This window comes from Sus scrofa, chromosome 1 (genome assembly GCF_054392235.1).
Source record: "Sus scrofa isolate SSC_HxYL_T2T_F1_AM1 chromosome 1, Sscrofa_HxYL_maternal_Yorkshire_Landrace_v2.0, whole genome shotgun sequence".
Lineage (NCBI taxonomy): Eukaryota > Metazoa > Chordata > Mammalia > Artiodactyla > Suidae > Sus > Sus scrofa.
The window spans coordinates 214,972,808-214,996,588 of record NC_139383.1 but is presented as its reverse complement, the minus strand read 5'-3'; the positions used below and the strand labels follow the sequence as shown (position 1 = coordinate 214,996,588).

General features: G+C 37.8%; 1 protein-coding gene across 28 annotated transcripts in view; it reads left to right on the top strand.

The window, feature by feature from the left end:
* The window catches only part of ADAMTSL1 (ADAMTS like 1), a 1,005,193-nt gene that overhangs the window by 735,675 nt on the left and 245,737 nt on the right, over positions 1 to 23,781 (top strand). For 12 of the 28 annotated variants that reach the window (XR_014821132.1, XR_014821111.1, XM_084984414.1 and 9 more), the window contains 4 exons: positions 9,465 to 9,515; positions 14,108 to 14,312; positions 15,884 to 16,031; positions 20,740 to 20,824. Coding sequence is in view for 17 of the 28 variants with exons in the window: in XM_084984414.1 (XP_084840540.1) it covers positions 9,465 to 9,515; positions 14,108 to 14,312; positions 15,884 to 16,031; positions 20,740 to 20,824 (489 nt within the window). In the remaining 11 variants the exon portion in view is untranslated. The remainder of the gene's footprint in view (positions 1 to 9,464; positions 9,516 to 14,107; positions 14,313 to 15,883; positions 16,032 to 20,739; positions 20,825 to 23,781) is intronic. The other 16 variants (XR_014821152.1, XR_014821150.1, XM_084984443.1 and 13 more) reach the window with 3 other exon arrangements.

Here is a 23,781-nt window from a genome sequence, read left to right as displayed (position 1 = left end):
GAATTCAGAACATCATTCCTAAGCAAATGCCCAAACTTGTATGCCCCAAGCAGCAGTTCTTGGTGAGTTGGAAGTGGACTCCTTTGGTCTAACTCCATTAAATTTGACATAAAATTGCATAAGTCATCCCTGGCCATAGACCAAAGTGTGATCAAAATCTCAGCATTGAATCCTAAGGCAACCTGAGAGAAATAATTTGCAGCGTGAGAGGCGGTATGTACAGTGGGCATGTAAAATCCAGTCACACTAACTGGGTGAGCAACTAGTCCAGTGGTAACAAGGTGATGATCACCGTACATGGTTGTTAGGAGCAGAGCATTGGAGCAACACAGCCTGGTTAGGGATCCTGGCTCTGCCACTAACTGGTTTTAGTAGCCTTGGGCAAATTACTTCTTCTCACTGAGCCTTAGTTTTTTTCATCCTCTGAAGTGAGGAGAATAACTACTTACCTCATAGAGTTGTCATGAGGAATAAATGGTGTAATAATAGATTTAAAGAGCTTAGCAGAGTGCCTGACACATGATAAGCACTCAATAAATGTTAGTTGCTGCCTCTCTTATGACTAAGGTCACAGTTATGTTGACATAACTTTAGAGAAACTTCTTAACTCTCCAGAAATCAACTTTCTCTTCCATGAAAGAAGTTGGAACTCTAAAATTGCAAATGAGTCTAGAAAGTGAGTTGTCTGTTGTTTTAACAATAGGAGACACAAATTCTATGAAAGCAAATCACATTTATCAGATTTTTTAAAAAAATCATGGCCCAGAGGGAGTTCCCATTGTGGCTCTGTGGGTTATGAGCCCAACTAGTTTCCATGAGGATGTGGGTTTGATCCCTGGCCTTGCTCAGTGGGTTAAAGGATCTGGCTTGCCATGGGCTGTGGTGTAGGTTGCAGATTAGGCTCAGATCCCATGTTGCTGTGGCTGTGGCATAGGTCAGCAGCCGTAGCTCTGATTCAAGCCCTGGTCTGGGAACTTCCATATGCTGTGGGTGTGGGTAAAAAAACAAACAACAACAACAAAAACATGGCCATGAGAAATTAAGATAAATATCAATGTGTCATTACCTGAAATCCCCACTTAACCAGCTGTGAGACATTGTCCTTTAATCCATGAGGGGTTTATGACAGTGTCCATTTCCAAAAAAAAAGGAGAAATCAATGTAAGGACTAGAGAATGGTTTATTCAGATAGAAATTAAAGTATAATGAAACATTTTCCTAATCATGAGGCTCTTTTTGTTTTATTAAAATAAGTTAAGTGATTTAGAAAAGTAATGACTTCCTTTTTTGTACTCAACCTCATTTAAATATATTACTTTTAGTAGCTAATGAGTAAGCAATAAAAAATACCATTGTAAAATCCCATTTGCACTTTCATGCATTTATGATGAGATAAATAAAGCCTTGTTCCAGTGTTTTTTAGAGTGTGTGGTCATACCTTTCACAAGTTTATAGACTTACCACACATCATCAGACAATCAACTGCAACTCAGAAATGGCGGCAGTTCAGTTCTTCCACCAAGCCAGTTCATCACTAATAATAATAATTACTTCCTAGATTACATTTTAAGCTTTTAAAAAATATAATTATTTATGTAATTCTTGTGATTAACTTGTGAATTAAGAGAACAGACATTATCATCCTCCTCATTTGTAACCTCCATCTATCAATGTGACTTTAGCAGCTAAGTAACTTCTTTACTTAACTTCTCTAGGCCTTAGTTTTGCCACCAGAAAATGAGTTTAATATTCCTCTTGGAAAGTAATTATGAGGATTAAATGACGTGATGCATGTAAAGCTCTTAGCAAGATGCCAGGCGCTCAGCAAAAATCAGCTAATTATTATTGAGAACCAAACCTATAAAATGGCTTGCCCAATGTTCTGCTATTTGAAATTTTAAGTGCTTTAGTATCCATTATCTCAATTCAGTTTTGCCTTTCCTAAAATGTTAGCTAGACAGAGATTATCATCTATATTTACAGATGAAAAAACTGAAGCCCAAAGAGCATTATGGCGCCTGCCCCAAGTCAGGGTGGGTAAAAGAAAGCTAGTTGTAGACCTAAGTGCCTCTAGTTCTGGAGTATCTCGTATATTATGTCAACTCAGGTCACTCGATCCCTGGTTCCATCCTGTCCCACGGGTGTACCCTTGTTATGCACGATGCTTTCAGCAACCCGTGAGATGTGGTTTAAATCCACCATTGACCCCCACAGCCAGAATAGAACCGCCAATTATATCAGTGCAAAGTTTGGTGTCCTGGGTCTTTGAATTGACCATGTACCCAGGTTAGCCAAGCCTCTTTTCTATAAGCATAAATATTGAGGTTTACTCAAATCAAACCATGGCCAGATCACTGAGGACAGTAGGACAGTACAGGAAGAGCTAAACACCCAAGGACATATTAGTCCCACTTATTTAAAGGCAGTAAAGAAATTGCATTCATGAATATCAAGTATGTTTAACCACAGAAATAGAGATATGAGGAAATTATGATATTTTGGGTCAAAAGATCAAAAACTCTGTTTTTATAGCAGAAAGTGAATACGTATCTTTAAAGTATTTTCAAAGCCTAAACCAGTGAAGCATGCAGGGTTCTTGTGGTCTAGTTCTAAAAATTAAATGAATTTTTTTTTTAATTGTCACCTATTATAGACTATTTCCTCACTTGCTGGATCCCAGCTTGCCTCTTTAAACAATAAGGAAAGCTACTGTGTTTCATTAAGTCACCAACTTTTATAGTAGGAGAGATTTTGAGATGATTCCCTAGTTCAATAATTTTCAGTCTGTAGTTCACAGAACCCTGAGTTCTGTCCCAGCAACTACCAGGAAGAGGACAGATAAGAGTGGGCTCCTTGGGATGGGCTTCCAGGCACCCATTCTTATTTCATCTTAAAACTCCTCATTTCTGGCTCATTTCACTCAGTATGAGATTCTCTAGTTCCATCCATGTTGCTGCAAATGGCATTATGTCATCCTTTTTATGGCTGAGTAGTATTCCATTGTGTATATATACCACACAAATACCATATGATATCACTTATAACTGGAATCTAATATCCAGCACAAATGAACATCTCCTCAGAAAAGAAAATCATGGACTTGGAGAAGAGACTTGTGGTTGCCTGATGGGAGGGAGAGGGAGTGGGAGGGATCGGGAGCTTGGGCTTATCAGACACAACCTAGAATAGATTTACAAGGAGATCCTGCTGAATAGCATTGAGAACTATGTCTAGATACTCATGTTGCAACAGAAGAAAGGGTGGGGGAAAAACTGTAATTGTAATGTATATATCTAAGGATAACCTGACCCCCTTGCTGTACAGTGGGAAAAAAAAAAAAAAAAAACCCTCCTCATTTCATCCAATACTTAGATTTTGCAAAAGACCAATGCAGAAATCCAAGTGTAATGCATTCAGGGTCACACAGAAACAGGGTTAGCAGAGAGGAAAATAGACCTTCCCTCCCCCAACTCCTCAGAGGTGTTCTTGCCCTCGTTATGCCATGGTCCTTTGCACCCTGCCTCTCATGAAAACGTAAACGCTTGTGTCTCTTCCAACTTTTTATTACTTCTCTCCTCCCCCATTCTAAACAGTTACTTAGGAAGATATTAGTTTCTCTTGCCCTGGAGTTGTCAAGAGAAGATGAATTAACTCTCTTCTGTGCCAGAACTCCTTCCACCACCCACAATTTCATTCATTTTTTTATTGAGTATCAATCCTGTGCCAAGTTCTGTGCTTGATGCCATGACAAAGGCAAAAAAGAATCAGCTACTATCTGGACCACAACTGCCCAGGGGACGTTAAGTCCTATAGTTACAAAGCAGCATGATATCTGAAAGACACATGGGACAGAAAGGGAAGATAAGATTTTTAAAAAGCTGCCATGGCTATTTCTGGGAGGTACCCAATGGAAGAGATGTAGAGTTAAGCTAAGCAGGTTAACACAGAGATGCCATTAGGCTGTCCTTTCTCTGCCCCAGACCACCCAGCCACCTCTGCCTGCCAAAGCAGCCTTCCTAGACTGCCAGCCTACCCTCCAAAACAGCCTCTCGCACAGATGACAGAGCTAGCAAAGAGGAAGGAGTGGACTAAAATGTGCAGTGAGTGGCAGTTTGGGAGTTTCTTTTTTCTTTCTTTCTTTTTTTTTTTTAAAGAGCCAGAACCACAGCATATGGAAGTTCCCAGGCTAGGAGCTGAACTGGAGCTACAGCTGCCAGCCTACACCACAGCCGCAGCAACGCCAGATCCAAGCTGCATCTGAGACCTACACCACAGCTCATGGCAACGCCAGATCCTTAACCTACTGAACAAGGCCAGGCATCGAACCTACATCCTCATGGATACTAGTTAGATTGGTTTCTGCTGAGCCACAGCAGGAACTCCCAGTTTGGGAATTTCTTTAACCTTATTCTTGTTTCTTTGCTTGCTTTCATTCTGGATGGTAGTTGCACTGCTTGCTTTTGTGTCTGCACATCAATGGCATGATTTCATTGAGTGAATATTTACTCACTGCCTCTGTGCGAGAAGACTCTGTTAAAAGATACGGTAAACAAAGTTCCCTTGTAGAGCAGCTGATTAAGGATCTGGCGTTGTCACTGCCGTGCTCAGGTAGATGCTATGGTGTGGGTTCAATCCCAGGAACTTCCACATGCTGTGGGCATGGCAAAAAGAAAAAAAAAAAGAAAAGAAAAGAAAAGATATAGTAAAGAATCTGTAAGACATAAGGGAAAAGACATACATACACATAACATATAAAACTTACATATTATGTATTATATATAATGTTTTACTGTACCTCTAAATTTAACACAACATTGTAACTCAACTATACTTCAATTTAAAAACAACAAAAAAGAACCAACATGGATTTTGTCCCATAGTGTTAAACTAAAGAAAACTTATAGTTAGAAGTCAGTACATAATTAAAAGTGATGAGGGGGTATTTGGTAGAAGAAGAGAGAATTTCCTGGCTAGATGCTGAGAGGGCAAATAAGGACAGGCTTTAGCAGAGGTAGCACTTAAGATATTTCATTGGGAGTTCCCCTCATGGCTCAGTGGTTAACGAATCTGACTAAGAACCATGACATTTCTGGTTTGATCCCTGGCCTCGCTTAGTGGGTTAAGGATCTGGCGTTGCTGTGAGCTGTGGTGTAGGTTGCTGATGCGGCTCGGATCCCGAGTTGCTGTGGCTGTGGTGTAGGCCAGCAGCTACAGCTCCGATTCGACCCCTAGCCTGGGAACCTCCATATGCCACGGGAGTGGCCCTAGAAAAGGCAAAAAGACAAAAAAAAGGGGGGGGGATATTTCATTGGGTGTTGTAGGCATCATAGGGAAGTAAAGTATCCATCACTAGGACTGCAATGAGCAGGCTGGATTGGAGGAGGCAATCGCGCAGGCAGGGAGATCTGTTAGGAGACTGATGCGAAAGAGCCTACATTCATGACACAGAGGTCACACCTGGAAGAACTGATGTCTGTAAAGAACACAAGAAAGAGAAGAAGCAAAGATGGCCTGTGTCACCCTGGGTGGGTGGGAGGATGACAGTGCTCCTAACAGTAACAGTGATCCCAGGAGAAAAAGCAGTTTGCAGGGGGAGATAACAAATTGTCTGGACACCCTGAGCCTGACAAATTGAGAGCATATCCTGCTGTCAGGAAGTCAGGAGTGAGGCTCTGCAGCCCCAGAGAAGAGGCACAAGGTCCTGAGAGCTGCACTGGAAGGGCTGGGTGAAGCCATGAAAGCGATTCATTCCCATTGTAGAAAGAACCCAGAACCCTACATTCGGACTTTTCTCAGAGAGAGAGATTGATCAGGATACGTGAGTTTTACACTTGAGTAGTGTGAGCCTGAGCATGGCTTGGTTTGTAAAGTCAGGGCTATCGTTCTAAAAATAGCTTCTGAGATGCTTTTAGGACAAAGACTCAATCATCTTTAAGCAACACATGGGAACTGAGGTGATAGCCTCATTACATCCATTTATCTCATGTTTCTAAATGTTTCCATCTTATACTTTCTCAAGCTGAAATTATGTTGTACTTAAATATTCTAATTCATGTGGCTGTATATTCTAGAAAACTTGAAAAACAGAGAAGCATCAAAAGAAGGAAGCAAAAAAACACCCATAATCTTAACACCAGGAACTAACCACTCATTTTGGTTCTTTTCTCCGTATGTACACACATACACACACATAGAGAGAGAGAGACTTTACAAAAATTAGTGTATAGGTGATATATGAATATGTGAATTTTCTTAGTATTATGGATTACATTGTGCATTATATTTTGTATTGGATTTTTTCAGTTAACCTTATATTTGAACATTTTCCATGTCATCAAAAATGGTTCAAAAGGCTTCATTATCATATACTACATAGTATTTCACTACCTGAGCCCCTCAGAGTATTGAAGCATTCTCCTGTCATTGGGCAGTTTAGCACAGTGTGTACTTTGAAATGCAATGTCTCTCTTCTACTTGTACCACACAAGTCCAGGATGGCATCTTTGTTCTCATCTTCCCTTCATCCCACCCTGACCCCTGATTTGGGGAAATTTCGATGGAATCAGGTCACTACCCAGTATAGGAAGTGCATGAGTGATCAGAATAGTTAAGTCAATGGGGAAGGAGTGGCTTTGCTCCCAAACCAACTGCTTATGATATGATCCCTTTGTGATCATTTTTTAAAATCATTTTTGCCTCCTTCCCCTCTCCACATGTATTCAGACATGTGTCTGAATGCATACGTACACATGCACACATACACATGCAAAGCAAGAATTAAACATGGGAAGAACATGTTAAAGTCCCTAAATGACATCTTTTTATATCATTCTTCAGTAGGTACACTTTGCTGGAGAAAAAGATTGAGTGTCTTAAAAGGAAGCAATTGAAAGTTAAGTTTAGGCAGCATTGCCTGCCCCTCTGTGACAGTGTGGTGAAAGGCCAGGGCCGTGGCATGAACCCCAAGAGAGAATCGAGCCCATGCACATGAATATGCATTAACAGGACTGGACAGAGCACCATTGTTTTGATATCTTTCTGTTTTCACAGGTGCCATAGAGTCATTTTATGAGTCTTCACCATGACCTATGCCATAGAAAGACAAATATAGCTAGCGTTTTGCTGAATCCAGGTTTAAAGCTCCTTGTTCAAACAAAAACAGAACTTCTAAATCAGTCCAATGCAAAGTCCAACATCTTGAATTCCATAACACCCTCTCTCATTCCTCTTCTTTTCTTCTAGCCTGTCTCCTTCAATATTACTGCTTCCCTTTTAAATATCAGCAGCTGATAAATCAGTTGGCAGAGATCTGTAACAGTTTGTTCTAATATTGAAAATGACAAATCATAGCTATAAATTTTTTCAGGAGAGAAGGCAGCAATATGCATTTCTGCATTTAGATCTGAAAGTAGGCATGAGTAAAGATACTAGCATTACCTAAAATATAACTACAAAGTCAGTTCTATGTATTCCTTAATTAGCTACTCTCAGACCAGTTATTAGAAGAACTTTGGAAAGTTGGAACTTTATCAAATACAGTTCTTTTAAAACGAAAATTTCCTTAATTACTAAGCGTAAGAATTATTGGAAAGAGATCACATGATTCTAACAAAAGGCAAGATAAACCTTTCGCATCCAGTTTCTTGGCCAAAGAAGGCAGAAGAGAATGGGAAGTTTCTCTAACTTGGAAAAACAGGGAGAAATTTATGTTAATATTAATCCCCCTCTTGTGTTAGAGCTGCAGGATTTGGAGTTTTCTCAAAAGGCAGCATCCATTTTCCCAAACATTATTACTTAAGGGTAATGCACATACATGCGCCATGATAATTTAGTCATATAAATGGGTACCAAAACTTTAGTCATACAAATAAATGAAGAGAATCTAGTCATGTAAGATAAATAATTGAATTAGTTTTCCAGTGTTTGTCCCTCTTGGGAATGTAAGCCTATATTCAAAGATTCATTTCCCATTTTCTTCCAAACATAATTTCTCTCATTTCTCCATTACCTTCCAGTAATTTCTTCAGGAACTACCCTCTTTGTCACTTCTTCTTTCCTCCTTCTCTGTCATGATGTCCATTCAGTGCTATGTTTTGTCTTTCTTTTCCATAGTATACCTAGCTCACTCTTTCTACCCAAAAGCTTAGGTTTTCTAGCCACATAAAAAGAACATGTTATATCATCTTATGTTAAAGATGGGCTCAAAGAGAGTCTTCATTTCTTATTTAAATATAAATATAGACCTTTATGTTGAATATGGATATATACATATATACCCATCCATTTATCCCAGAATAGAATACATGAGTTCCTTCAGTTTTCAAAAGAGGTACTTGCTATTATTCATCAATTGTAAAATAGGTGTCTTCTGCTCATGCCCTACCATGCTTTGCTCCAGCAAATACATGACATGCATCAAATGAGCGTTCTCTGTCTCTCACTTTTGATGGCGGTTCTGTTGTACTAGCCTTTTATCTGAGATTCATGAGCCATAAATCTTCCAATCTAGGGGCTCAGCAAGAAGAAAATCTTGCCAGTGGGAGGCTTGTCAATCTATGAGGTGGGTTAGTGTATTTTATTGGAGTCCTAAAGGCCTCTGGGGATTCCCAGATAGCCTATAATATCATCTCTTGTGAATCCATTAGCCAGGCAGCCTAAAATGACATCTCTTATTGCTCCTTTAGTCTTTATCTCTAAATCTCACAGGTTTTCCAGGGCACTAACGACTATCAAAAACAGTCACAACCACCACCATAATAGCAGTTAACACTGTATCGCATGTTATAGACCACAAAAAAAGATCTTTCATATTTATTATCTCATTTTAACTTCTCTACCTTTATTTTGGTAGGGAATTCTCTTTTGTTGACAGCTGTCTACTGTATTCACAAGTTCCCCTTCCCTTTATAAAATAACCAAGTGGCTGCTTTCCAGATAGTGCTAAAATCCATAGATCTGCCAAGAGTGCATTACCTATTTGCTAATGCACATTACATAGTATTGTCAGTTCCCAGGTACATAGTCTCATATAGAGTTCTCTCTTTCATTAGAATTGAGACAGTAACTGTAATTGCTTGGTGAGCATCTGGAAGTAACATTAATAATGATGATAATAATGACCTCATAGGATGTATAATTGGGGGGATTAAAGAATATTTACGAGCTTATTGTGTCATAGTTAATGATGAGGTGCCAAGTTTTCTTGCCACCACCCTTCCCACTGGTATTTCCTGTTTGGATCAGAGAACTAATTATAGTAAACGGTGCCCTTTCAAAGACCTTGCCCCATCCTCATGCAAATGCTAGCCTAAAGATATTGAACTGTTTCAGTGCTGTTTTTTCAGAGAAAATTTATTAATGTTGTTTTGCATTTGTCTAAAAAGATTTGTATAATGTGATCATTTAGTGCTTATTTTATTGTGTGTACCTTCTACTCAGAGGGTTGGCATTATTGTTCCTAACAGTGACGGATACAAGCAGATCATGCCTTATGACCTCTACCATCCCCTTCCTCGGTACGTAAATCTATCATCCTGATGCTAGAAGTAGTAAATCAGTCTTCTGCTTCTTTTATATCTATTCATATAGAGATTTTGTGTGTTTTTTGTCAAAATAAGATGGTAGATAGTATGCTTTACAATCCATCCTGAGCTCTGCTTCTGAATAACCCTGGCCTGCTCAGACTGTAAGCTTGTCATTCAAAAACCATTTTAAGATAGGGTCAGATTACATTGGAGTGGACACAGTAATTCACTCTGATTAGATACAGTGTATGGGTTTATGTTATGTCTTTCTTTCACTCCCTTTGTCCTTTTCTATGTTTCCTCTGCAATGGGACCCTGGTCATTAAAGCACTGTTGCTAACTGTTAAACAAACACTGCCTGAATTATTACCCCAATACCACAAATGTGGAATTCCAGATGTGGTATTACCCTGCATAGGAGCTTTGAATATCTTTTTTTTTCCAAAAAAATTATAATTAAATACAAAAAAGGCAGTTTTTTATGCCCTAATTGTTCAGACCATTTGGTGGAAAGGGGAGGTTTTTCTCCCAAAACATAATATTCCATGCACTATGTTGCTTTTTGAAAGTATAATGTTTTTAAAACTAGAAAAAAATCGTTATAGTGATTGAGGGGCTTTTCAAATAACTTGTTCTCTTTATTAATATATTCATAAGAAAACTGGAGAAGCTGAAAAATACACTAGCTCCTTAATGTCTGGCCTGCCATATTGGGAACAGCTTCCCAGAGAGCAGAAATTAGACTTGGGTTTGAAGTCAACACTGTGCTAGAAAGACCTTTGCTCTATTCTTTTTGTTCATTGAGACTGCAGGGAGCCAGCTACTGCTTAGAACCTAAGGTTTAAATCAGATCACAAATAGTTGGAAATAATCCACAATGTTTTCCTTAATCTCAAACTAAACAAAGCCCAGAAAATAATGTTATTCTCAACTGTAAAATAAAGCAAAGTTTTTGAAAATCTTCAAGTACATCAATGAATTGATGTACAGAAAGGACCTTGACATCATGTAGTTCAGTCCCCCAGTGAGCTTCATTCTCCCACTCTTCCCCCACCAATCTCACACCCATTTGCCAGACATATACAAACACGTATATTTACAAAAACATGCATATATGTGTATTTACTGCAGATGTATTCACACATGTACACACACACACACACACACACAAACCAATACAAGTTGTCATCTGGCCTCTACTTAAATAGTGACTGGCAGGCAACTCACTTTTCATCATTCTAATGGTAGCATATAGAGAGGTATACTTGATCTATGGTATATATAATTGCTTGGGGTTTTTAACTTCTCCCCATTAAGAGTTACTTCATTAATCAGCTCCCTCCCACTTTCCTATGACTATATTGATAAAGACAATAAATAACTTTAGAATGCTACTGATGTATCCTTTTCCTGGTCTGAACCAGAACCAAACTTGAAAAAAAAAAATGGAATGAAAATATAAAAAGATTAATTTAACTGAACCAAGACTTCATTTGATTTCAATTTCTTGTATCTGTAAAATAAGTATTCGTAGGACACATGTTTGTCTGTTTGTATGAAGGCCATGCATTTCAAGATAAAGGCACAGCTGGGTGTGAGAGGTGAGAACATGGAGTTTATGTTTTTCCTGTAATGGCACTCCTAAGTCTCTTTCGTATCTGTGATCTCTTGTGCTTATCTTTCTCTGGTGTGACTAATGCCTGTCTTAGGTTAAACTTGATTTCTTATATGTTGGGATTTCCCCCAAGTGCCTGAAGCTCATTACTCTCAGTGATAGATTAAAATGAAAGTCCTTGATGTTTGTTTGCAGTCTGTCTTGTGCACACTTTGGCCTGTCCATACCTCACAATGGGAAGGGACAACTAGCAAAGAAACAGGACTTACCCCCATGCACTTCTGTTACTGAACTAATTCTAAATCTAGATGTTCTGCTTTATCAATAAAGCCTTAGTGAAGGGAAGCTATTTTCTACAAAAATGTTCTCATTTCTTAAGAATTGAGACTCAAAAATGGTTCTCAGAGGGCAGCTACCTACTGATCAAGGCAGAAAGCTTTACTTATTGAAATTACTTAAATGGGTTTAAGATCACAAGTGCAGATACAAAGCACAGTTAATGAATTTTTAGATTTTTTTCTTGCTTTCAGTCTTTGACTATAACACATATCTGAACATAATTTAAGAACATAGTCTGATGAATTCTCTTTCATTCATAATTAATATATGTAACTTCTCCATGTAATCCTTAAATTTGAGAATTTCGCAAACAATTTACTGAGTACTTTAAAAATTAAGTATTTAAGTACTTAAACTGAGTACTTAAAAAAATTAAAACCCAAAGGAGTTAAAATAGATGGTATATGAACCCATCTATTATTCTTCCAGGACAAGTATTCTTGGATATACTTTTTTTTCCCCAAATACTTACTGGGTCCCTGTTTTAAGATATCCTAACTGATGTCCTCTCTCAGCATTTGTTATACCTTCTTCAGAGCACTAAGATATTTTGCTTTGAAATTCTACATAATCCTATTATTATGCAAGGATTCACATGATAATTTTTCACATGTAGAACTATAAGTGACTGCTGGAACTATACTATAAATACTTATGATAATAGTGGCATCATTTGTCTTCTGTGATCACTGACATTGAAAAGCATACTTATGACTGTTTATGAAATTACAGTATGGACCAGGTCCAAGTACTGAGACAGAAATTAATCACTCTCTCTCTTTAGAAGGGACAAGTTCAGGGATGTTAGAGTACCAATTAGAAAGTGCTCTTTTATGGCATCTTAATGTTCTAAGAGATTAAATGTCCATTCAATCAACATATTCCCAGTTCAATGTCAGATCAAGTCCATTGTGAATTAGTACATATACCTTCAGCCCAAATTCAGTCTGAATCAGACCTGCTCTTCACCTCCAGAGGGAAGCTCTCCAGAGATTTACATGGAGACCAATGAGAATTGGTCTTACCCTTTTGGAAGAGAAACTCTCTACAGAGCTGCTTCCTTCTCTTGAAAGGGAACAGAAAGTCTCCAAAGGGCTAAACAGAGGGCCTCAGTTTCCCCATAATAACATTTTATAATATGTCTCCTGGGGAAGTATGCATAGGAAAATATTGTATTTGGCAGCATGTTTAGGCTGTTGGCAGTAAAGATAACAGTCATTGCCTGGGCTTCAACAGTGCAGAGAAAATGTGGAGGAAAACTCTCTGTAACTGGGAAACACACATTATCCAGCCTTAGGCAGAAGAGAAGTCAGGCTCACCATGTACATGAGATTCTACCTAGAGAATAATTCATGTCTCCATGGTATGCCTGTGTGGTATTTTTAAACTTAAGTATCCAAGTGGATAAATTTGGCAACATTTTTTTTCTCTCATTAAAATGATCTCTCTCAGAATTCTAGTAGAAATCTAAAACTTTCTTAGAAATCCTCATCAACAAGCAGACTATATATGCAAGAAAAGCAAGCCCAGTCCCCATGTTTATATTTTTTAAAATTCAGTTTTTATTTTTAAAAATATTTCTATTTTTAAAAATCCTCTAAATCTACAGGAAGAGAGAAAAGAATCAGTAAAGATATCTCTCTGTATCTGGTCCCAAATGCTTTAGAACTGTATAGAGATCTGAAAAGTCAATGAATTTCTCTTAAATGGTATTGACAATGTTGTTATTTTTCCCCTTACTTTACTGTATCTATAGATTCTAATGTCATCAGCCTTTCGACCAAAACCAAACTTCTTCGCAGTCTCAGTTCTTTACTGGAGGAATGCTAGCTTTCAATAACCCCCAAGACTTAGGGAATAAGTAGATATTGCCTATAGTAACATCCTGGCTCTTTAATGATGGTACACTTTGAACCTTAGAATTACACTGAATCCACGTAGTCGCAAATTGATGACTGTAGAAGGAAGGGAGAAAGAGTGTTTGGTAAACCCTGATCTTTCATGTGTTCCTCATGCAAAAGTATCCAGAAGCTGAGTAATAAACTATTATATTGAAAATGAAAAGTATAAACAAATAAAAAATAAAAAATAAAAATAAAGAAAATGGAAAGTATGAGCCCAAGTACAAACTATTAGTGTTGACTCATTAACCAGTTTCAGTCTTGAGATAGATATTTATAGATAGATAGATAGATAGATAGAGATAGATAGATAGATAGATAGATAGATAGATAGATGCAGAATATATATTTATAAAATACACAATAATGTAAGTATTATATACATGCACACACAAACACACACACAGAATGTGTATTGAAACTGTAAGGATGAAACAGCCCTCTTTTGAGTAGCTTGCAGACACCACAGATATCCTTGTAGACAGCTCTCAAGCAGTAATGTCTTACATATGTGTAGAGCTTCAGCGATTACAGAGCACTTCTGCCAGCACTGAACCCTTCTCTCTGACTCATCAGATTTCAGGCAGTAGCTTGCTCTTGGTTCTCTGGACCATAGCCTATCAAAACCTGATGCCCCAATGGGCACTGGGAACGGGGTTGGTGGGAAAGTTCATTGAGGAGGCTGGCAGTGTGCGTGTCCGCCCTGATGACTCCCCTTGCTTCTGTAGGTGGGAGGCCACCCCGTGGACCGCGTGCTCCTCCTCGTGTGGGGGGGGCATCCAGAGCCGGGCAGTTTCCTGTGTGGAGGAGGACATCCAGGGGCATGTCACCTCAGTGGAAGAGTGGAAATGCATGTACACCCCTAAGATGCCCATCGTGCAGCCCTGCAACATTTTTGACTGCCCTAAATGGCTGGCACAGGAGTGGTCTCCGGTAACTGTGCCTTCTTTCTTTGTTCATTAGGAGAGTAAGGCCACTCTTCCCTCTCCTCATCATGACCCCACTGGCCATCCTGTGCAGTTCCCCACCTCTCCACTTGAAAGGTCTAGAAGCCTATCCCTTGCAAGGGTTTAGCGCTTGCTGCAAATTGAGCATAGCCAAAAGTAAATGAGCAGAAAAAAAATTACATATATATCTATGTATAGATATATAGATACACACACACACACACACACACAAACACAAACACACACACACATCTTTCTTCAAGTTACTTGAAGAAGCATCTATGGCTCCCCATAAGGTTCCCTTAAGTGGCAAGGGGAGACAAATGCCTGTCAAGAGTAGTTGAGGCTGAATGACTGAGCCTGAAGTTAAGTAAGCTATTCTGATGATCAAGCTCAGTAGACCAAAAGTTTGGTTTCATTTTTTATTTTTATACTTTGCCTATATCCAAACAGTGTCTTGGGTGGGTGAAGAATAAAATTATATATATTTAAAAAACTATGTACATTATTCATTGCAAAAAGATAAAAGGAAAATAGCAACCTAATTAGAATGGAGGGAAGGGGGATAATTAATATTATTGAGGGGTTCCTGGCTGCTAGTGCAAAAAGGTTTGAAATGGCAAAGGAAATTGAAGGAGAAAGAGATAAGCCATTGTGCCCTCGGCACAGAGATGGCAAAAGGCAATGCCCTTAGCCTTGTGGCTTTGTGGCAGCAGATCAGAGCTGTGGCATCTCTCTCTATCTAGACTTGCTCCCAGGAGTATAGACCAGATGTTGTCTACATCTGGTTATTGAATCAGTTTATTTAAATGTTTTTTTTTCCATGTCACCTAATCAATTGGGTCAACCATGCTGTAATATAAAGTAGCTATGATGGAAATTGATTTTTTTTTTTTTGTCTTTTTGCCTTTTCTAGGGCCACATCTGCTACATATGGAGGTTCCCAGGCTAGGGGTCTAATCGGAGCTGTAGCTGCCGGCCTACGCCAGAGCCACAGCAACGCGGGATCTGAGCCACATCTGCGACCTACACCACAGCTCACGACAACGCTGGATCTTTATCCCACTGAGCGAGGACAGGGATCAAACCCACAACCTCATGGTTCCTAGTCAGATTCGTTAACCACTGAGCCAGGACGGGAACTCCAGAAACTGATTTTTTTTTTTAACCTCCACATGGTAGCTGGCATTTCCCATATTTAGGACATACCAGTCAATAGCAAAGTGACTAAATAAAATTAAAATACTAATCAAAATTGGGTACACTCTACAATTTCTTTTCTTCTTTTTACTGCTTGGTTTGGAACTTTACACACAGTAGGTGCTTAAAAATGCTGACTGACTAATCCAAAACTAAGAAATTGCTAGTGATTAATTTTGCAGCCAGCTTCACCCTGAAATAGCCAAATAGAGCAAAGACCCCATGACTGGAAATAAGTGGTATAAATCCACCAGCAGTCCTTCTGTAAAAGCTGCCATTTAAAAGTCTCAGGTGGGAAATAAAAAAAGGTAAACAAGGCTTTGCCTATGAGTCTCTTCTCTTGCATTCTCCTTCCAGTGCACGGTGACATGTGGCCAGGGCCTCAGGTACCGTGTGGTCCTCTGCATCGACCATCGAGGAATGCACACCGGAGGCTGTAGCCCCAAAACCAAGCCCCACATAAAAGAGGAATGCATCATACCCACTCCCTGCTATAAACCCAAAGGTAACTTAACAGAAGCTCTGCAACCAGTCTTATCATTGTTGTGTGTATTCAGTGCTGTCTTTAATTCCTTGGAATATTTTTTAAGTACCCCAAGTGTTCTTAGTAACTATTCTTTGTAAATTAGACTCTACTAAATAGACTTCATTATTTTTAAAAATCTTTCAAAGGGTCATGCTTATACCTTGTTTTTAAGCACTTTGTATTGATATAATTCTCTCCTGAGTAAGATAATGGAAAACTCTTGCTGAAAAAAAATCAGATGTATCTGCTCAAAAAGAGATGTTATAGAGATATGTAGAAATATATTTATGGTTTACTATCTATATTGCTTCTTGCTAATAACCAAGGCAGTGGGGAGTTCCCTGGATCTGACTGTAGGGGCTCATGTCACTGTGGAGGAAAGGGTTCGATCCCCTGCACAGTGCAGTAGGTCAAGGATCCGGTGTTGCCACAGCTGTGGCATAGGTTGCAGCTCCAGCTCAGATTCTATCCCTGGCCTGGGAACTTCCATATACCATAGGTACAGCACTCCCCTCCCCCAAAAAAGAAGGTTCAAATCAATAAAATCAGAAATGAAAAAGGGAAAGTTTCAACTGACACCACAGAAATACAAAGGATCATAAGAGACTACTATGAACAACTCTACACCAATAAAATGGAAAACCTAGAAGAAATGGAAAAATACTTATAAAGGTATAGTCTCCCAAGGCTGAATAAGAAAGAAACAGTAAATATGAAAAGACCAATTACCAGTACAGAAATGTAATCAGTAATTTAAAAACTACCAACAAACAAAAGTCCAGGACAGATGGTTTCACAGATGAATTCTACCAAACATTTTGCTAGGAGTCAACACCTATCCTTCTGAAATTATTCTGAAAAAATTGCAGAGAAAATAACACTTCCAGACTCACTCTATGAGTCTACTCTCACCCTAATACCAAAACCAAAGATATCACACACAAAAAAGAAAATTACAGGGCAATATCTCTGATGAACATTGATGGAAAAATCCTCAAAAATATACTAGCAAACTGAATCCAACAGTACATCAAAATAATCGTATATTGTGGTCAAGTGGGAATTATTCCAGGGATGCAAAGATTTTTCAATATCCACAAATCAATCACTGTTATATATGATGTTAACAAATTTAAGAATAAAAACCATATGACCATCTCAATAGATGCAGAAAAGCTTTGATAAGACTCAGGATCCCTTTATAATAATAATAATAATAATAATAATAATAAAAAACTCTCCAGGAGTTCCTGTTGTGGCTCAGTGATAATGAATGCAACTAGTATCCATGAAGATGAGGGCTCAATCCCTTGCCTCCCTCAGTGGGTTAAGAATCCAGCATTGCTGTGAGCTGTAGTGTGGGTCACAGATGTGGCTCAGATCCTGTGTTGCTGTGGCTGTGGTGCAGGCTGGCAGCTATAGCTCCGATTCGACCTCTAGCATGGGAACTTCCATATGCCACAAGCTTGGCCCTAAAAAGACAAAAAAAAAAAAAAAAAAAACTCTCCAGAAAATGAGCTAGAGGGGCATACTTCAACCCCAATAAAAGCCTTATATGACAAACCCACAGCTAACACCATACTCAACAATGAAATGCCAAAAGTGTTTCCTCTAAGACCAGGAACAGTACAAGCATGCCCACTCTTGCCACTTTTATTCAACATAGTTTTAGAAGTCCTACCCACAGAAATCAAAGGAGAAAAAGAAATAAAAGGGATCCAAATTGGAAAAGAAGAAATAAAAATATCACTGTTTGCAGATGACATGCTATATATAGAAAATCCTAAAAATGCTACCAGAAAACTACTAGAGCTTATCAATTAATTCAATAAAGTTGTTGGATACAAAATTAATATACAGAAATCATTTGCATTTATCTATACTAACAACAAAATATCAGAGAAATTAAGGAAACAATCTCATTTACCATCACATCAAAAAGAATAAAATACCTAGTAATAAACCTACCTCAGTAGGCAAAAGACCTATTCCTAGAAAACTATAAAATGCTAATGAAAGAAATTGAAGATGAAACAAACAGAAGGAAAGATATAGCATGTTCTTGGATTGGAAGAATCAATACTGTTAAATGACTGTACTAACCAAGACAATCTACAGATACAGTGCAATCCCTATCAAATTACCAATGGCATTTTTCACAGAACTAAAACAAAAATTTTCTAAATTTATATGGAAACACAAAAGACCCTGAATATCCAAAACAATCTAGAGAAAGAAGAACAGGGCTGAAGGAATCAGGCTCCTTGGCTTCAGGCTATACCACAAAGCTACAGTAATCAAAACAGTACGGTATAGCACAAAAACAGACAATGGAACAGAACAGGAAGGCCAGAAATAAACCCACACACCTATGGTCAATTAATCTACAACAAAGGTGGTAATAATGTACAATGAAGAAAAAACAGTCTACCGTATGATATCACTTACATCTGGTATCTAACATATGGAACAAATTAACCTATCTACAGAAAAGACACAAACTCATGGACATGGACAACAGATTTGTGGTTGCTAAGGGGGAGTAGACAGAGTGGGATGGACTGGGAGTTTGGTGTTAGTAGATCCAAACTGTAGCATTTGGAGTAGATAAGCAGTGAGATCCTTCTGTATAGCACAGGTAACTGTATCCAATCAATTGTGATGGAACATGATGGAGGATAATGTGAGAAAAAGACTGTATATATATATATGTATGTATATATATAATTGGTCACACTTTGCTATACAACAGAAATTCATAGAACATTGGAAATCAACTGTAATAATTTTTTAAAAGAAAAAGAAAAGACAGGCTCTTCAATAAATGATGCTGGGAAAACTGGAAAGCTACATGTAAAAAAAAAAAATGAAATTAAAAGATTCTCTGGGATTCCCGTTGTGGCTCAGAACCTGACTGGCATCCATGAGGATGCAGGTTGGATCCCTGGCCTTGCTCAGTGGGTTAAGGATCCTGCATTGCCATGAGCTGTGGTGTAGGTTGCAGATATGGCTCAGATCCTGCGTTGCTGTTTCCCTGGCATAGGCTGGTGGCTACAGCTCTGTTTAGACCCCTAGCCCGGGAACATCCATATGCGCAGGTATGGCCCTAAAAAGAGAGACCAAAAAAAAAAAAAAAGATTCTCTAACACCATATACATAAATAAAATCAAAATGGATTAAAGGCCTGAATGTAAGACTGGATACTGTAAAACTCCTAGAGGAAAACATAGGCAGAACACTCTTTGACATAAATAGCAGCGTTTTATTTTTTTGGTCCCATATCCTAGAGTAATGACAGATATGCTTGGCATATAATATTTTCCACAAATGTAATCTTCACCTCTGGAGGGTCATTAGCATGCTCAAATATAGGGTGAAGTGGCCACTGGTACAGCTGACAGGGTTTGGTTCAAAAAGACAATAAAGTATTACAAGCCTACTATTAATACCAAGCTGAATGCTTTGTTATTGAAAGACAAGGATGGTTTGAGCTGTCGTAAATGGCTTCCATTGACTGAGTCATTTATCTGGGAGAGTTGGGCTAGTTATAAAATGATATATGCATATTTGGAACCATGTTGTTTTGTTCAAAATGTTAGCAGATCCTTTTGGCTTTGCCAGTTTTATATTCCTCACCCACTTTCTTTTCTGACCATAAATAATTGCTTCACAGAGAATAAGAAGAGATCCCCCTAATTTCAGTCGATTCTTTATTCATTCGTCTTTACCAAGCCACTTCAGAGAAAGGAAAGCAGTTTGTGGTTAAGAATAAAATCTGGATTTTCACAACCAAGTAATGAGTCTGGCTCTCTAAACATCATTAAAGTCCCATATAATTCTATGGAATATGCATATGTAGACATATTTCTTTCATCTTTAGAAGTATGTATTATAAAATGGTGGTAGAGCTTCACTGGCTCATACTCTAAAGGCAAATATTCCTATAAATGACCCTAAGAAATATTTCAGAATGGGAATCTTGGCGGTTACTTCTATAGGAACAGTTATAACCTCCCTCTTTCTTTTTCTTCTCCAGTTTTTTTTTTTCTAAGTAGTTAGGAAGCTTGTCCAAACTGTCTGACCAAGGCTAGATAAATAGGTAGATCAAATTAAGGGTTGTAGACCTTAAGTTGCTCATATTCCAATTGTCACTGGGCCTTGGGTTGGTACTGAATGAGTCAGATATCTAAAGCAATGTTTTGTGAATTTCAGAGTGATAGTTATTTGTTTTTTACCATTAAGGCATAGGTCATACTTAGCCAAAAGGTAAAAAGAAAACAATAGAATTACAAAAGTATCGCAATATCATCCATTGTATTTTGTTTTAAAAGGTAAATAGTACTTTATCTTTTCAACATGTAATAGTGAAAAGATAACTTGATGAATCTTTATACACATATTGAGCTCCCAGTATTATGAGTTTCATAATACTCTCCTTTGCTCTTCAGCATAATAGACTCACATACCAGAGACTAGTGTTGTTAAATATTTTTCAAATCTGTTTTTTTCTTCATATAGCTATCATCACAGGCAAAAATTTACCTAAAAACTTTCTATTTTCACTTCTCAACATCATAACTTTTAGGTAGTACAAAATCAGGAACTGCTGAGGAGAAAATAAAATTTCTCTGAAATTCTAAATTGATTCTAACCTCTTCTCTTTTGTGTCCATGAACTTAATTCTCAGAAAAACTTCCTGTAGAGGCCAAGCTGCCATGGTACAAACAAGCTCAAGAACTCGAAGAAGGAGCTGCTGTGTCAGAGGAGCCCTCGTAAGTTGACAACCACAAGATGTTTTGCTTTTGAAGCTGATTGGTTTAAAGAAAGCAGTGTCTGCCTGACTAAATGTACTCCTCTTTCAAGGGTGAAATGGGGCTTCAGGGCTGTCAAATTGGAGATTTATCAATTTCAGTGTTTCTCAAAACTTACGATCACTCTCTAAATGTTTTTCAATTGTGAACTAAGAAAATGAAAGTGTAGTTCCTACTCTCTTCTCCAAAATCCGACCTCTTTTTTCTCTTGTCAAGAGGCCAAAGGTGAGAAGGTCCAGGTGGCATCTGATGATGTGACATAGATTTGATGTAAAAGCCTGGACACCTTTTAACATTCTTTATCTTCCCGCTTTGCCATATAGCCACTCACAAAAATGAAAGGGGAGTGGAATATATCCAAGGGCAACAGAAGTTTATGAGCTTTTCTCTTCCCTTTCTTGCTGAGACTGGCATCAGATGAATACCAGGTCTTTGCCCATTGGATCATAGTCTCATACCTACTCAGTTTGATTAAAGCCATGAAATCTGTAAGAACAATAGGCACAGATTTTCCAGATGCTTCCGAAGAGGAAACAAGGAAGAGAGATTAAAACGTAGACAGACTGACCAATAACTATATTGATTCTACTAGAATAGACTGATAGGCCTATCTGTGGCTTTTTTTGTTTTTTGTTTGTTTGTTTGTTTGTTTTTGGGGCCACACCCGCAACATATGGAACTTCCCAGGCTAGGGGTTGAATCAGCACTGTATCTGCCCACCTACACCACAGCCACAGCAATGCAGGATCTGAGCTGTGTCTGTGACCTACACCACAGCTCATGGCCACGCCAGATCCTTAAAGCACTGAGCTGGGCCAGGGATGGAGCCCTCATTCTCATGGATACGAGTCAGATTCGTTACTCTTGAGCTACAACCGGAACTCCTGTGGCATCAATTTTAAGAATTTAGGAAAGCACTTTGTTGATTAATTTCACCAATGACCAAAGAAGTTTCTCTGATTGATGATTTTCTAGGTTCATTTATTTAACACAAGTAACAGGCTCAGTGCTATACAGTGGTACAGAAGACATGTTATGGTAACCTTCCTCCAGGAGCTCACGGTGTAGTGTGCAGGATATGAAATGTTTTCCAAATTCAACTCAGTTTAAATTTTACTGAAAATAGAAATTATCATTGTAATCTAGATAATTCTAAAGCAAACTAGAATCTCCTCTGAGTTACCCTGTTTTAATCTAAATCATGTATGTTTTGCATCGCACCTGAAATAGCAACAGATTGAGAAAGAAATCCAAAATACAGATTGGTACAATGACTAAAGTTCTTTTATAAAGAAATGGCACTTAGTCACTTGGTTTCACAGAAAAATAGTTTATATGTAAGATAATGCATTTCTTACTTAAAAGGACAAGAAGCAAAACATAGATTATCTCTGTGCTATGAAGTTGCTGCAGCATTTTTTTTAAACTTTCTTTTTCTTTCTTTTTTTCTTTTTTTTTTTTTTTTTTTTTTTTGAGAAAATGCTTTAAGCAAAAGCAATTAACCATTGCACAACTTTGGGGGAAAGGCAGTGGTTAAAGATTAGAGTACAACTTTTATGTGAATGTATAAAGACTTCAAATTTTTTGTTTCTCTCCTGCCAGTACCTGGCTTGACAGGCCTTCTTGCTACTGGAGAAGAAGGAAGCAGTTCATTTTAGAGGGGTATTAACTCTTTAATCCACTAAAGTCCTGTTTAAGACACAGAAAGATGCCATGTAATTGGAGCTAATTACTCCTTATATGCATTTTTAGTTTGAATACATTTAAAGCCAAATAGGTATTTTTTTTTAACCTAAATAAACTCTGCTCTCTTGCACATTATATTTTGTCACTTTGGCTAAAGCAAAATTCTGTTTAATATTGAATTATGAATGATGTTAAAAAAGTTGAAATTGAAACCTCTTATACCAATAATTAAACATCTTTCCCATTATTATATATCTCTCCAGTGAAAGCTGTATATAGAGTTTAATGCTTCTGCAGAAGCATTATATAGACCATGGTCAACCATATTTTGTAATGAGTGTTTTCCACTGAAGTTCTAATTATGATACGCTATGCTTAACTTTAATCTTAACAAAATCCCTAAAGTAGTTTCAACATTGAAACCGTAGCCATATATTAGATTATGAAATTTTTCTCTTGGTGTAATGGAATTGCCATCTTGGTGTGATTAATCTGAATTGATTGTAATTGGAGTACTAGCGTTGGGCAAAGGAAATATATACTGTTAGGCTCAGAACAATAATTACTTTTATACCAAAATGAAATAAATGACAGCTATAGAATAATGTAATGAAAGGTATATGGTTTCCACATTTTAATACACTTTAAACGTTTAATGTGCTGAACCTAGAAAAGGTCCTATGTGTCACATTATTTTTTTATTGATTTTGAATTTTAAAAACATAATTTTGCATGGTCTTAATTCTTTCCCTTTTAAACCACGTAGACTAGTTTCTAAATGTATGGAGCAACCTGTAATTACTCTCCATAGTATAATGAAAAAATGATATACTATCAGCAAGTCTTTCCTTCCCCCAATTGAGGAAAGTCACATTGCTTAAATTAAACAGTAATGTTTAGAAGCTGTGGGTGTCACTTCTGAACTAATACAAAGAAGAGAAGCAGTTAACAGTGGTCCAGAACTATTATCTCTTGCCTTGGCTACAGCTACCATGGAGCATTCTGTAATAAGGCAGCAAATATCATTTGTTCCCTCTTATGTTAAATAAAAATATTATCACCAGCTGTTTCATTAAATACTATGGGAAAATCAAAAGCTTAAAGTCTTTAGTAGATAGAGGTACCATTATTGAATGTTAGATATTTAGGTAACCTCACAATGAAAAAAAAAATTAATTAGTTAGCACTCTAGCCAAAAATATGCTGCAAAGCAACTACTTCAAGACATGTTT